Source organism: Xyrauchen texanus, chromosome 19, assembly GCF_025860055.1.
Source record: "Xyrauchen texanus isolate HMW12.3.18 chromosome 19, RBS_HiC_50CHRs, whole genome shotgun sequence".
Lineage (NCBI taxonomy): Eukaryota > Metazoa > Chordata > Actinopteri > Cypriniformes > Catostomidae > Xyrauchen > Xyrauchen texanus.
Genome location: NC_068294.1, coordinates 31,822,645 through 31,836,905, shown reverse-complemented (window position 1 = coordinate 31,836,905; position 14,261 = coordinate 31,822,645). Strand labels below are relative to the sequence as shown.

Below are 14,261 nucleotides of genomic sequence, written 5' to 3'. Positions count from 1 at the left end.
CACTGGCCACACTATAGAACTGGTAGCTATAAGTGGAACCAGACAAAATTATGAAAAGAAGCCAATTGGTTGTCAGACACTTGGCCTGTAGGTTATTTTGCAATGAAAAATTAACATAAATAAATTGTAGCTGTAATAAAAATGTAGTCTACTATATTTTACTACAATACTCTAATAATCACTAGACAAAAAGCTAATCAGAGTACCGAGTACTGGGTCTACCCGGTTCCCAATCAGAGTCGGGAACTTTCGAACGCTCACAACAAGCAAAAGATGACGACAAGCGAAGTAGCTGCTGCTGCGGAGTCTCAACTTAATCTTTTCGAAAAGAAAAGTTGAAAAAAACAGGTTTGGAAATTCTTTGGATTTGAGGCTGATGAAAAGGGAAACATCATAGATCAGCAAAAACCTATTTGTAAACACTGCTTTCACAATTTTCTGACAAAAGGAGGAAACACATAAAACTTAATAAAGCACCTGAAAGACAGACACCCGGATTTATTCAAGCAAATAAAGCAGGTGAGTTTAAAAGCATATTATCATTTGCATTAAGGCTGAAACGTTTAGTCGACCTTATCGACAACGTCGAAAATAAAAAATTGTCGAGAAAATGTTTTGTTGTCTAATAGTCGTTTGATCTCATTTAACGTAACATGAAATCACATTAAACTGTAATGATGAAGCTTGAGAGCAGCACTGCCATTCACACCTGATGGAGGAGAAGAATTACACAGGTCACAGTCCAGATGCACTCTAAACTTTCACAGCTTCATCTTATGTAGATCCCAAAGTATTAGGGAATTATTACAAAAAAAAAAAAACAATATTCAGAAGCACTCTCGTTGTGGAATAAGCGGAGCCGGAGCTCTTTAAAGGAAACATTCCGGCATTACAAATGCAGTTATATTTAATGTGTTATAGCTTTATTAATATTCAATTAATATAGAAGCAGCTCATGTTAATAACTATAAACTCAGAAACTGGCATTTCTCTGTGTGGTCGGTGCCTCTTCTATGAGTCACGCGAATGTCCGATCTAAGGAGGAGAGATTGAAACTGCACCCGGCTGAGAGAGACTCTGCCTCGGGGACGCTCATCCATCGAGCGCGGACGCTTAATGCAGCTAGATTGGCAATATGCAGCTTTATTAATATGAGAGCACTTTGCGCATTAGTTTGAAAATTGTTTTTTATTCATTATGCTTGTTTATTTTGTTTTTTTAGTACTTGGTAAAAACTTAAAGTAAAAGTTGAAGCAAATCTTATATAAGTGTACAAAAATACTTTAAGTATACATTGTACAGTTTTGTTTTAATTCAAAAATAATATATTTAACTTGAAGTGTTGCTCAATGGTATATTTTTGTTCTTAGTTCAGCTGTTAATTTGTTAACTTTGTTAATAAAAGAGTGTTGTTCAGTAACCTGTTCTTGTGTTTTGCTTTGGTACCGAAAATGGTATGGAGTACCGTGAAATTTCACTGGTATTGGTACCGACTACTGAAATTTTGGTACCGTGACAACACTAATCCAAAGACACAAAATCCAAGTTAATAATTTCCTTGGGGTGCAAATAGCATCTGCCACTATTTATATTCTGTGGAAATAGCATCTACCTTTCCTTTACACTTAAGAAATAATATCATCTGTCATTAGCAATTGATCATACACTCATTGAAATTAAAAATTAAAATCACACTAACACTTCTTAAAAATATAAATCCCCCTAACCACCTGGTTTCTATGGCAGGGCTGACACAAACCATGCTCTTCAATGCATTATACTGTTTGATGTTAAGTACAAAGGTTTGGCTGCAGCCTAAAGGGACAGCTAAGATTTAAAAATATTAATTGTTTGAGAAGTTCTCTTTTCCCCTGTGCCAGCTGTTTGAGAAGGCCAAAGATGGAGGGAGGTGGCAGAGTGACAACAACATACATGCTAATTTTACAAAAGTGAATTTAGTCTTTAGCCAATCAGCCCAAGGCTGTGGCAAATTTGAGCTGCTCAAAAGAGAGTGTGGCAAAAATGAGCAACCTATACTGGTGACAGTCTGATAAAGTAAGCCCCATGAGGCAAAGCAAAAGGTGCCATAAAACGAATTGCCTCCTGCCTCATAAATAACGGGAACATAAATGTCACATGAACTTTATTCGGAAGCGGGTGGTCTAATAAAGATGCTATTTTAAAGAGGAGCCGAGAAATACATTGTCATAAGAAGGCTGTATCCGCTGCTTTTCTACATGGCTTTACACAGGGTGAGCTGAGACACAAGCTGCACCACCTTTCAAGCACAAATCCTCTCAGGTCACCTGCTTTATTTCCTGTCTTCGCATCACCTTTTCCCTGGGTCTGCCACCAGTGCTCTCTATTCTTTCTCTCAATCTCCCCCTGTTGTGCTCTCTCTCTCTCTTTTCAAATTGAGACGACAAGATAAGCGATTGCCACAGCTACAGCTGCCTGCTGCTCATTGATAAAACCATATCTAATCCGTCTTGGGCTGCCTACGCCTCCAATGCACTCCTCTCACAGACTCAGGGTCTGTAAACAGAGAGGGGGATCTATCTCTCTTTTTGAACCCTCAACAACGCGTCAGCTTTTATCAGTGAACTTTTGAGCAAGGAAATGGGGGCTGAATGAATCAAATTACTTATGTCCTCGTGGAGCATACATTGGGGGTCCCACCATGCTTGAGAGTACGACATCAACTTTTCTTTACACCATCTAAGAACAACCTAACCTGCTCCACAGCTGATTATAAATAAAGGACATGATTTTGATCAATCTGACTCTTGCACAATAGCAAATAATCTTGGGATAAATGTGCACAATGTATTTTTCATTTTAAGCAGTGCTGGATTGCTCATGTTTATTCATGAGGCTGTCAGTTTGGCGGCTTTCAGTTTCTAAAAAGGCACACAAGGTTTTTCAGTCTGTGCTTTGACGACTGAATAAATGATACATTTTGTGTACAGAGTATGCTTGAAAGAATGAAGTAGAAACGAAAAGTAACAAGATGATAGCAAGATTGACTTCAGAATTCCTGCTCGCAGTCCCTTTGATATCTAGCTATCATTCACCGTCTGCAGTAACTGAATTACCTGAGACCAATTTAGCCCCCAGAGAGGAAAAGGAAATACTTTACAAAGAAATGGTGTCCACTTTGCCAATTAACCCAGTTCCCAAATGACACCCACATTGTGCTCCCATTTATAAGGCTGATTTTATGAAGCCTGAGATGCATCCATCGCAGAATATTAATGAGCCACAGAGCAATCACTTAGCATATGCAAATCACTGCTTGTGTTTTAGTTGGTTCCTTTCTACAGGGTGATGCATAGAAGCAGCCTATTACAGGATATTATAGTATGCAGTCTGTCCTCATTCCTCAGTGTATGAAAAGTCAGTGCATAAAATTTGCAAGGATAGATATGAAATTGATAGTTTGTAGAATGAAGAATGAAGAATGCAAGCGATCCAAAGCATGCCAGTTATGGCAAAATGGCAAAAATTTTACTTAACCTTCACTAATACCAATACCAATGAGGTGGGAAAATGAGGTGGGCTAATTTGCATAATTCGAATGATAGTTTTAGTTATTCAAATGTATATATTAAAGTAAAACATTTTGTTCATGTTTTTTGTAGTTGTATTTAAATACCATTTAATACAAAACAACTGTAAATGTGTAAATCAACCAGGCCTACAATTGTTAAATGACCAATTATACTGAGTAATTATACAAATCTAAAAATCTTAGATTACATAGGTTATGTAAACATATGTAACAGAAACAGTTCTCTGTTAATTTCTTAATCTTACAAAAATGATAACTAAGTTATAAATAAGTAATAAAACAGAAAGTTGTGATGACTTGTGATTCAGTAAATGAGTCAAATGTTAATTTAGTAACCGGTCAGATGAATTAAGTAATCTTTTAAACTGATTAAAAAAATCTGTTTGTTTTTTTTAACAATTCATAAAAAATAAAAGGCATTACTATTGGTTCCTAAAGCTGTTATCGGCAACCTCTGATCTTCAAATGTCAAAAAGAGATGTTCAGTAAGGGAAAACAGCCACCTCAGTTCTCTTGCTTGTTAGCTGGCTAACGACACACTGGTTAATGAGTTTCCAACTGTTAGCTACTGAGAATAAGGGAAATGTGATGATAATCATACGTACTCCTACGGGCAAAAAAATACTACGCTGTGTGTATGTTACGTCATTCCATTCGATCTTCCAATGTATATATATATATTTCACAATGTCTTTGGGTGTAAAATTACTTTATATGAAAATATATTTGTATGCATAGAAAGATATACTGTATACCATATATACTGTACAGTTTATCAGCCATATAGGTTTATTTTAAAAATAGGGATTTAAATGCATGGATACAGCATGGTTTGAGAGAACATGTTGCATTATCATAGACAGCAGGCCAGTTCGACAACAGCTAATCTAAGAGCAAAGATTGGCGATCATGTGTATGTAAATAGCTTGGCAGGAGTAGAACCAAAGAAACACATTCATCCTCGCTTCATCAAAGTGAGTGTCACAGCTCTGTTGTGGTGCAGAACGGAAAGACATTTGCACTTCAGCCAAAGACGCTATTGTCTCATTTACAGACCAGACAGAGAAGATATCTGCAGGTGTATGCAAGCCAATTTATTTCACTGCTGTTCCCTTTTATTCTAACTTGTGTTGCCTCCAACAACATGAATAACGTTATGGTAATTCACCCATATTATTGATGTGTAAGCCAGCAAAAGATGAAGAGATGTGTGCAGATCACAGTCGCCCCACTGTTTCCTGATGATGATGCTGAAATGAACCCTGCAATCAAAGGATCAACCAGCGCATTGGCCAGTCCTACAGTATTTAAGCTGTGATACCAGGGCTTTGTATCCCAGGGTTATAGAAATAATCAAATGCAAATTTTACTTCATAAACTTCATGATGAAGAGGGTCTACCAAGCTCACGGTCAGAACTTCCAGTCGGTCATACTAATGGCCCAACAATACAGAGTATCTCAGCAGTAAATATTAACCAGCTCTTTTGCACCTCATTAAACAATAACAACTTGAGCAAATAAACACCCTCCCTAAACAAGCATTATTTTCTCCGCTTATAAACTAACCACGTCATTAAAATCACGTGTGCTCTGTGTGTCAATGAATGACAAAGAGAAGCATTTAACTTTATTCACTGTGAAGCGCCTAGCACATGCAGACTATGTACAGTATGTATATAATCACACCATAGCACATTGTGGATTAATAAGCACAATAGCCCATATCGCAAACTGCTTTTTCAGAGGTGAGAAATTAAACCGTCAAAAACATTTGTTTTACCGCCAAAATAAAAGCTCCATTTATCTAGACCTATGAAGAAATATATTACATCCATATAGTAACATTTTATAATCAATGTAGTAGTAATAGTAGTAGTAATAATTACATTAATAATATATCAATAATAATTTAACCAAAACTACAAATAAAATAATAATAATAATAAACTCAAATGTTGGGTTTTGGATTGTGTGAAGATCAGTATAGATGCTCTTCATTTAATAAAACAATGCAATGATATGTTGTTCTGTTTTCATTTGATTAAAATTCTATAAATTAATTTGATTAGAGATTTTTTAATGATAAAATATAATTAAACTTAAAACCCAGAATTCAAAGAAAATAGAATAGAAATCACAGATTTCATCTTGTGATTTTGGGAATCAATATCGGGATTATTTAAGTTAAGATCGCGATTAATTATATATATTCTTTTCCTAGCCCTAAAGCTTTATACCAAAAAATTGGCAGTGTTGTCACTAAATATTTGTTTGATTACGACTAGAGCTTACTTCAGTTTGCTATAGATCAGCGTTTCTCAACGGGGGCGGTACCGCCCCCTAGGGGGCGTTTGGACAGCGTTGGGGGGTGGTGTGAACGAGGCAGCAGAGAGGGGGGCGCTCAGGCACAAATGGGGGCGTTACTCAGAGGTACTCAACAGGCGGCCTGCGCAAAAATCTTTTCAGCTCTTCTCCTTAGCCTATGTCTTCGTCTTGCTCGGATTACTGCTGCCACTTCACCAGAAGGATATGCCAGGAGAGCCGCTTCCTAAGTTACACATGCTTTTAAGAGGCTGAGAATTTTCAGCGCAAAATAGAGGCACGCTTTCACCGGCTTTTTCTGTACATAACGCGGAATACATAATTAGGCGCATAATTAGTGCTCAGGGCTCACACTAATGACCGTAATTAATTAAAAAAAAGTGGCTGTTTTTGACGTCGTTTTTTCTTCGGTTGAGTTCAGGTGGCCGAGCTGTTGTCGTATTTGTTCGTCATTTGAAATCAAATGACCGTTTGTAGGCTATTCAAATTTGAAGCCTAGTATATATTGCCTAATTGAGTGCACGAACGACCGCTGCTTTTTCATTGGCCATTTAGGTTAGTTACGTTATTGTTCACGTGATTGGTTCATCTTAAAAAAATTTGTGTGTGAGCCTGAATTTGTTTGAATTTGTAAATACATTTGCAATACCTTTCAAACAATCCATGTGTTTTTGAATTTTTTTCCAAACACAATATTACTCAACTTGAGGCTTTTACATGTAGTTTAAATACAATAAGAAACTTCTGTTTCAGTTTTTTTTTTTTTTTTACCAAAAACTCAGGCTTCAGGTAGCAGTGTTGCAATTGTTTGGCTGTAATAATATTTCTGAAGTGTTTTTGTTTTTTTTTGTTTTTTTTTTAGGGGGGGGGGGGGGGGGTGCGTTAAGAGGATCATGAAGAGGTCAGGGGGGCGTTTGTTCAAAAAAGGTTGAGAACCACTGCTATAGATCATTAGACATGATGCTACAGTGCTTGTACTTAGGAGGTACCTTCATACACAAAATGCTGCGTGTTTTGTCATTAGTTTCGGACAAAGTCACTGTTCACTCAGCAATTTCTAAGGCCCTTCAATTGTGTCTGCTGCTGAAAATGTGCAGGTAAAGGATAGTGGTCTGTACTCACTCGACTCAGGGTCAGAGTTGCCATCACCCTCAGTGCGGCTGTTTGGTGAGGTCTGTTCGTAGTACTCTTCCTGAGGGAAGCCCAGGGGCAGAGGTTGGGTGGTGCTGGCACCACTGTTCGGTTCCTGCTCTCCAAGCCCGCTGTCACTGCAGCTCTCCTGAGACCCATCCGGGAGATGAAAGGTCACGCGACGTTGCGTCTGCTACAACACATACAAACACACAGCACTCAAGCTGATCAGGCAATGGCTTCAGGCTTTCAGGCAGCAACAGGACGCATCATTTTGAATATTTCTTGCTGTGCATCAGGACAACAGCTTAGGACCAGCAGATAAATGTGTTACTAAATGAAAAATATATTTTATAAAAGATCTTATTTGAACTCTCATGTTCTGTTTGGGGACTTACTGACCCTGGAGCTCTTGTAATAGCTAAAAAACATACTTAAATTATTTGTCTGAAACTTCATGATTTTTCCTAATCATATGAGAACTAATTATAAACTAAATTGTATTTTAATAACATGCACCAAATAGAGAGCCTTGGACAAAAACATGAACAAATGCAATGAATTGGGGTCTCTGTGACCCCAAACATAAGAACAGAAATGCAATTCTCAACAGAACATGAGGGTTACACACTCATATATGCACACGCTGTTTGTTGGTGCAGATGTTAGTGTTATATTACCAAGTAACAAACGTACGGAGGAATACAATAAATCACATAAATGCAAGATTCTGCTGTGAGATGACAGTCAGCAATAATGTCAATCTATAATTTAATCAGTTTTATGAAATAATTCTCATTGCTGTTTGAGACACTGGTTATTATACTCTGCTGCACTACAAAGGCAGTGTGACTGAATATTTTAGTTTCCGTTTGTCCTTTTAAGCATTGGATTTCTGATAGATAGAGACTGCCCTCAGTCATGCAAACTAGTGATTCTTTTTCACAAGGCTCCACTGGTTTCGACCCATTGGCCCAATTTAGACAGCAGAGGAGGATGTGGATCAAGTAACTTTAACTTGGCAGATCTGGGAACACTGTAGATTTTCTTGTTCAAAGGAGGATAACCTCTGTCTCTTTGGGGTTGGGTTTGGGATTGGTACGTTAGTTGACCTTTGTTCGATCTCTTAATTTGCTAGCAGTAAGAAGATGGCCACAGGCAAGCACAGCCTTTACATGAGTCCTTATATAACAGAGCACATTTATCTTCCTCTTCATCTAATTGCATTGGTTCCCAACCCTGCTCCTGGAGGCCCCCTAACACTGCACATTTTGTATATCTCCATTATTTGACAGATCCAATTCAAGTTGTGTAGAGTCTCAGCTAACAAGCTAATGAGTTGAATCAGGCTTGTTTGATTAGGGAGATATCCAAAATGTGGCTTTGTCTCATTTGGAAGGATGTGGCCTCCGGAGGTCGCATACGTCATCGAGGCTGTCTCGTTTCATTTTGTTTTTATTTTTTATTGGGAATGAAAAAAAGGTTAACAACTGTATAAATATAAGTGTATATACAAAAAAAAGGTATTGACAATAGATAAAAAAGAAGAAAAAGAAAGACAAAAAAATAAGAAAATTAAACGAGACAGCCTCGATGACGTATGCGGCCGACAAATGTGACTTCCGCAGAACGCATCATTCCAAATGAGACACAGCTTGTGTAGTGTTGGGGGGGGGGACTCCAGGAACAGGGTTGGGAACCACTGATAAGAATGTAATAAGACAATATAAATGTATTAGTTTTTTCATATTAATCCCATGGACAGCGAGTCAGTTTCTGTGGCATTATTATAGCTAGAAGGAAAAGCAGAAAATACAATTGAATTTCCAAAGCTAAATTCATTGCAAAAAAAAAAGAAAGGAAAAAAAAACAGAGATATTTGATTGTGTAAATGTTATGCATGTTATGATTATTTCACAAAATAAAATATTTATAAAAATAAATCTGCATACCCATGCTATAAAATGTGATTAATTTGTTTTCCTATGAAACGTTAGATTAGAGAACATTCAGTGAGAGTTAGAAACAAAGACATACTGTACAGTTGCTCCAATAAGGTCTGCATTTTAACACATAGATATCAAAATATTAACCCAAGTGGCATTAGGGCTTTCACAATTATGACGATTACTTGTCATCCAAATGTCATGCTTTTGTCATGTGTGCTTCATAAACCTTAAGATTTCCTTTATTCATATGTATCTTTTACTTGATTTCCTTTGAGGCTTTAAAAGCTTATAAATCACATAAAAAAATATTATTTTAAATATAAATATATTCACCTTTTTTTGTCAACTTTAGTTTTTGTACATTTTGCATTTACACAGTTGTTGTTGGAACCCAGCCAACCTGAATAGCTATTATATTATATATTATAAAGTATGCAATAGTAAAATATTTCTCTCCAAAATTCATCACTTTCACGTGTTATTATAAGGCTCTCTGATTAAAACCGACAAGCCCTTATTTCACATTATGAAAAACCTTTGAGCTACTTTGTTTCTTCATGATACAGGGCTCCTCTAACACTTTGTGTATGAAACCACAATGACAAATAACATTTACCATTTCACAATCATTAAATTAAAGTGAAACCTGAGCACTTTGCATTCACTAAAATATGTTTTGTTTTTGTGGGAGTTTGGTGCAGATGGCACGTGCATCAAGTCCAGTTCCGAAGCAGTTAATCTTCACGCACTCTTCAGCAGAGACTGTTTAGCTAGAAAGAATTTGCTCTTCAGGAGCCGCTCAGTGAGACGGTCTGAGTTCAAATGAACGAGACACTCAAACACGCCCGTTCATTCCATTATTTGGACAGTAAAATATAACTGGAATTTATAGTGCACGATAATAGTGATTATTTATTTATTATCATTTTTTGAAACGTGATCAGACGATTATTTAATAATCATGACAGGCCTATTTGGAATAATATTTCTTTTGTTTAAACATTTTTTAATTTAACACCACACAGAATATTGTCTTATATACGTGAATCACTGTACTAGCAAATCAAGAATCAAAAGTTATTAACGTTAACATGCTCAAAAGCTCTGGTGAATCAAAACCAGACTTAAATACTTTAAATTGCTTTAATATGTATGATTGCACAGTGCATTCCAAATCTAATGTCATAATTGAATAAATAGAGCTATCAATGATCATTTGAGAACTATCATAGCCACAACTCTCCACTATCTGATATGACTCCAATTGGTTTGCAAGAGGCACATGATTAAGAACACATGGGGACAGGCAAGGACAGGCCATTTCAATGCAAACTTTGTTTTTTTAGACATTATATCCTTAAATACTATCTATACAGTCCAAGCCCTACAGAGTACAAACAATCCACATCTCTCCTTTTTGCACATGAGGGTTAAGGTGTGTATGCATTGTAAAACATTATCACTTGTTTAAAGACCCATGCCAGAAATCCATAAAACAAACACAAGCTGCTAGAGAAGATACCAAGAACAAACAAAGCCTGTCCAACAGGATAAAACACCAGCATCAAAAGTATGTGCATAGAGATAAAAAAAAGGAGAAATAAGCCAAGTTCTGGAACAAGCCAACCCCTGCCAAAGCCCCTCGCCGGTGGCGACCCAGACAATGTGCAGATGGAGCTGGATTGGTCGGTAAGAGAATGAGATGATGCTTATATTAACATGAAGAAAAGCTTCCAGAGGGAAGTCACAGATCAGTGAATCGCCATGTCCTTCCAAGCAAAGTCAGAACGTCAGTGTTATTCAGAAATAAGCCAGTTTTTTTAGCTAGGTATCTGTGGGACCCCCAACCCAATTTTGAGAGACAAACAGAATAAAAGCCGAAGCTGCACATCTATACACATCTATTTCTGTGAAAAACCAAATTTCCTGTGCACTGTTTTACAAACGGGCTCTCAGGTGCTGTGAATTCTGAGAGGAACATTACTTTAACATACTTTAATTCCATTTAAAAACTGAACTATTTGTATGGCAAAACAATTTTGCAATATTTTTGTATTTTTTTCCTTTTAGTTTTTTCATGAATCGTTTAGTGCCTCATGACTGTTTTGCTTTCTACATTTAGGACAAGTTGTCACAAAAGGTGAACATGTATTCAGTGAGCTGTATCTTTTTTCCTTGGCAACGGTGAAAATATTCAATAGATTTGTTTGTAGTCAAGACTTTAAGGTATGTACGTTGTAGGTATGCAGAAAAATTCACTGTATGAGGTTATGGAGATAACTATGAATACCATGATAACTATGAATGTCTTCTTTTTTGGTTGCAAAAAATGCAGTGACATTGTGGAAGAGAGGCAAAAACTTGTTAGTGTGGACATGGCCTTAGAATAAGAGTCCTGGAACATTTAATTTTGTAAGTTTACATGCACAGTTATACAGTATACGTGCTTAAGTGTGTTTTTTGCGTAGTTGAGCTACAGTCTTTGTCTGTCTGTCCAAGTATATTTGACACAATGCATAATCGGATATATCGGCTATATTAGTGCCTGACTGAGTATTTTTTCTCAACAGCACAAATAGAGCACAAATGAATGCTGATTGCAGAATTCTATAGTCATTGAGTAAAATAAAAAAACAATGACAGCAACGGTAAGAAACCTATACACCGAGCGAGCACAAACGAACGGTTCAGAAAATGAGTGCATTAGATGAGATGAGGTAAATGCATGATGGACGTCACAGATCCAGGAGATAATTTAGTTATTTCTATGTAATGGAATTAGTTAGATTGTCTCTTTCAACAGCACAAACCGCCACAAATCGAGCACAAACAAATGCCATCGGTTTGGAGCGATTCGGACGACACGGGGTGGAGAGTGAAGTTACTGCTCTGAATTCAATCTGTTATTTCTAAAGAATGGGAATAGATAAAGTATTAATTTTATTGGCACAAACCAGCACACATCGAGCACAAACGGATGACACTGGTTTGGAGTGATTTAGACAACATGGGGTGGAGAATGACGTCACCGTTCCTGAATACATTTTTGCTATATCTAAGGAAGGGAAATAGTTACAACATTTGTTTCAACGGCACAAACCAGCACAAACTAAGCACAAATGACCAGCACCGGTTTGGATCGATTTGAGCAAGATGGGGTGGAGAGTGACATCACCCAGCCCAAAAAAGAATGCTTAATATCTCAAACACCAAACCAGCACAAAAGTTCATTTTTGCGACACAAATCAGCACAAACAAATGAAATATTTCTGGTGATTATGTAATTATATGGGGTGCCAACTTCACAGAGGTTTTTATGGAGGTGGAAGCTTATGTGTAAACATGTATTCACCAAACTGTTTAATTCAGGGTTCACAGTTTGGTACCCCCTTCATCCGAACAATTCCAGTCATTGCATTTACAAAATGTAACATTTAAAAGTGTGGTTTTCCACCATTGAAAGTTTCCCCTGAACTTGTATAGCAGAATATGGTGTAACACCACTGCCGATGTTTATCTCTTGACAGGTGTAAATGCATCTTGTTTTACAACCTGCCCCTAATTGACTGGCAGTATTAAAATAATCAGCATTTGACTGATACTAAATAGTACTGATGATTATTTATGTATTTATTTTATTTAAATGTATTCATTATATAAATGGTCAGCCACTGACTGATACTAAACATTCAGGACTGATTTTTATTTAGCTATAATCTTAATTTATTCTTTATTTAAATGGTCAGCAACTGACTGATACTGAACATACAGTACTGATGTTTATTTAGCTATTTATTTTCTCAGTGTTTTCTTCATTTCTAGAATTGGTTAACAATGCAAAATAATAATGTCAAATATTCTTTTATAAAAATATTTGTTTAAGAAAGCAGCCTTCTGAGTACCTTTCCATAGTCATATCGATGCAAAACCTGTGCACAATCCACATAGAAAAGGTTTGTTTTCATTCCAGCTCAAAAATGTAATATATCGACCACCATATCAGTAATTGGTGAATTTTCCCCCTCTAAAAACGGTACTGATCACAAAAATCCCATATCGGTCGGGCTATATAAAGGAAGGACATTAGCTGAAGAAGTACCGGTCTATCAATCCTATCAAGATTTTTTTATAGATATTGCGATTGTGATTTTATTTGTGATTTTCGCAAATGTTTTTCCTAGCATACTAAAGGCATTTCAGTATTCTGAATTGTTTTTTTCTTTATTCATCTTCACCCGATTTCTGATTCAGTTCTCTCACTGGTACATATTATGTACAGTGCATTTCAATTGACACGATCTTGTCAGTGCACAGATCAAAATGCTGAATTAAAAATCTCAGAATTCTGAGTTTAACAAACTGCAATTTAATATATATTTTTGAGTTGGGTGTTATAACTTGTTCCCATGAAAAGGAGATGAGAGGCTAACAAATATGTGAGCACTCATGCAGAGTGACCCTAAGAACTGCTGCAATCTCTTCCCATCATCTTGGCTGTGCAGATGCAGGTAGTGGTGGTCTCCAACTGTGGAGTACCATGAAATAGCATTATGGTTAATTTTCTCATTTGCTGCTGCTCATGAACCAGTAAGGCACCAACAGGCATCTCTTCAGATCTGAGCCACTCAGCTGAAAAACATATAAGCCGCCACTCCTCATTTTCACTTGCACCCTGTGAATAAACTGAACATTCAAGACCTAAATGCCCACACTGATATACTTGTTTCTAAATCTAATACTGTATGTTGTTTTAACCCCTGCTTTGACCCAAGTCTTGGAAAACCACACATTCAACCAAACCAATCATTAGATGGGTTATAAATAAAACCACATGCTTCTTTCAGCTGAATAAATGGAGCACATTCTACAAAAAATAAAGATATCGGCTACAGAGACAAATGGCCAGCAAGAGCATAGGGCATTGACAGACTTGTATGTTCTCATCAGCTGAAGGTGAAAACACTTTGTCTTTTTTCTCATTTTGTTGCCAAAGGGCTCAGTGAAGTATGTGAATAATGACATTGAATTTAGAACAACGGAGATTAGTTGAAAGTGCATTGCTTTCCTGGTACAGCAGCTCACGGGTTTTGCACCTCAAATAACTTAAAAATACATGGCAAAGCATTCGAGTGATTTGAAGTTGACATGGATGGCCGCCCAGAGAGCAACATAATTAACTAAATGCCAAAGATTAGAGATCGCTCTAATCATAACTTTGTGCACGCTGACCCGGGTTTAGCACTTCATGATAATGAAAATATCATCCATGTTGGGGCAGGCACTTCAG

At 36.9% G+C, this 14,261-nt stretch overlaps 1 protein-coding gene across 1 annotated transcript in view; it reads right to left on the bottom strand.

Moving 5' to 3' along the window:
• LOC127659674 (protocadherin-11 X-linked-like) overlaps positions 1 to 14,261 on the bottom strand; it is a 233,583-nt gene that overhangs the window by 70,623 nt on the left and 148,699 nt on the right. Inside the window, exon 5 of the mRNA XM_052149596.1 lies at positions 7,017 to 7,218. Coding sequence (XP_052005556.1) covers positions 7,017 to 7,218 — 202 coding nt within the window. The remainder of the gene's footprint in view (positions 1 to 7,016; positions 7,219 to 14,261) is intronic.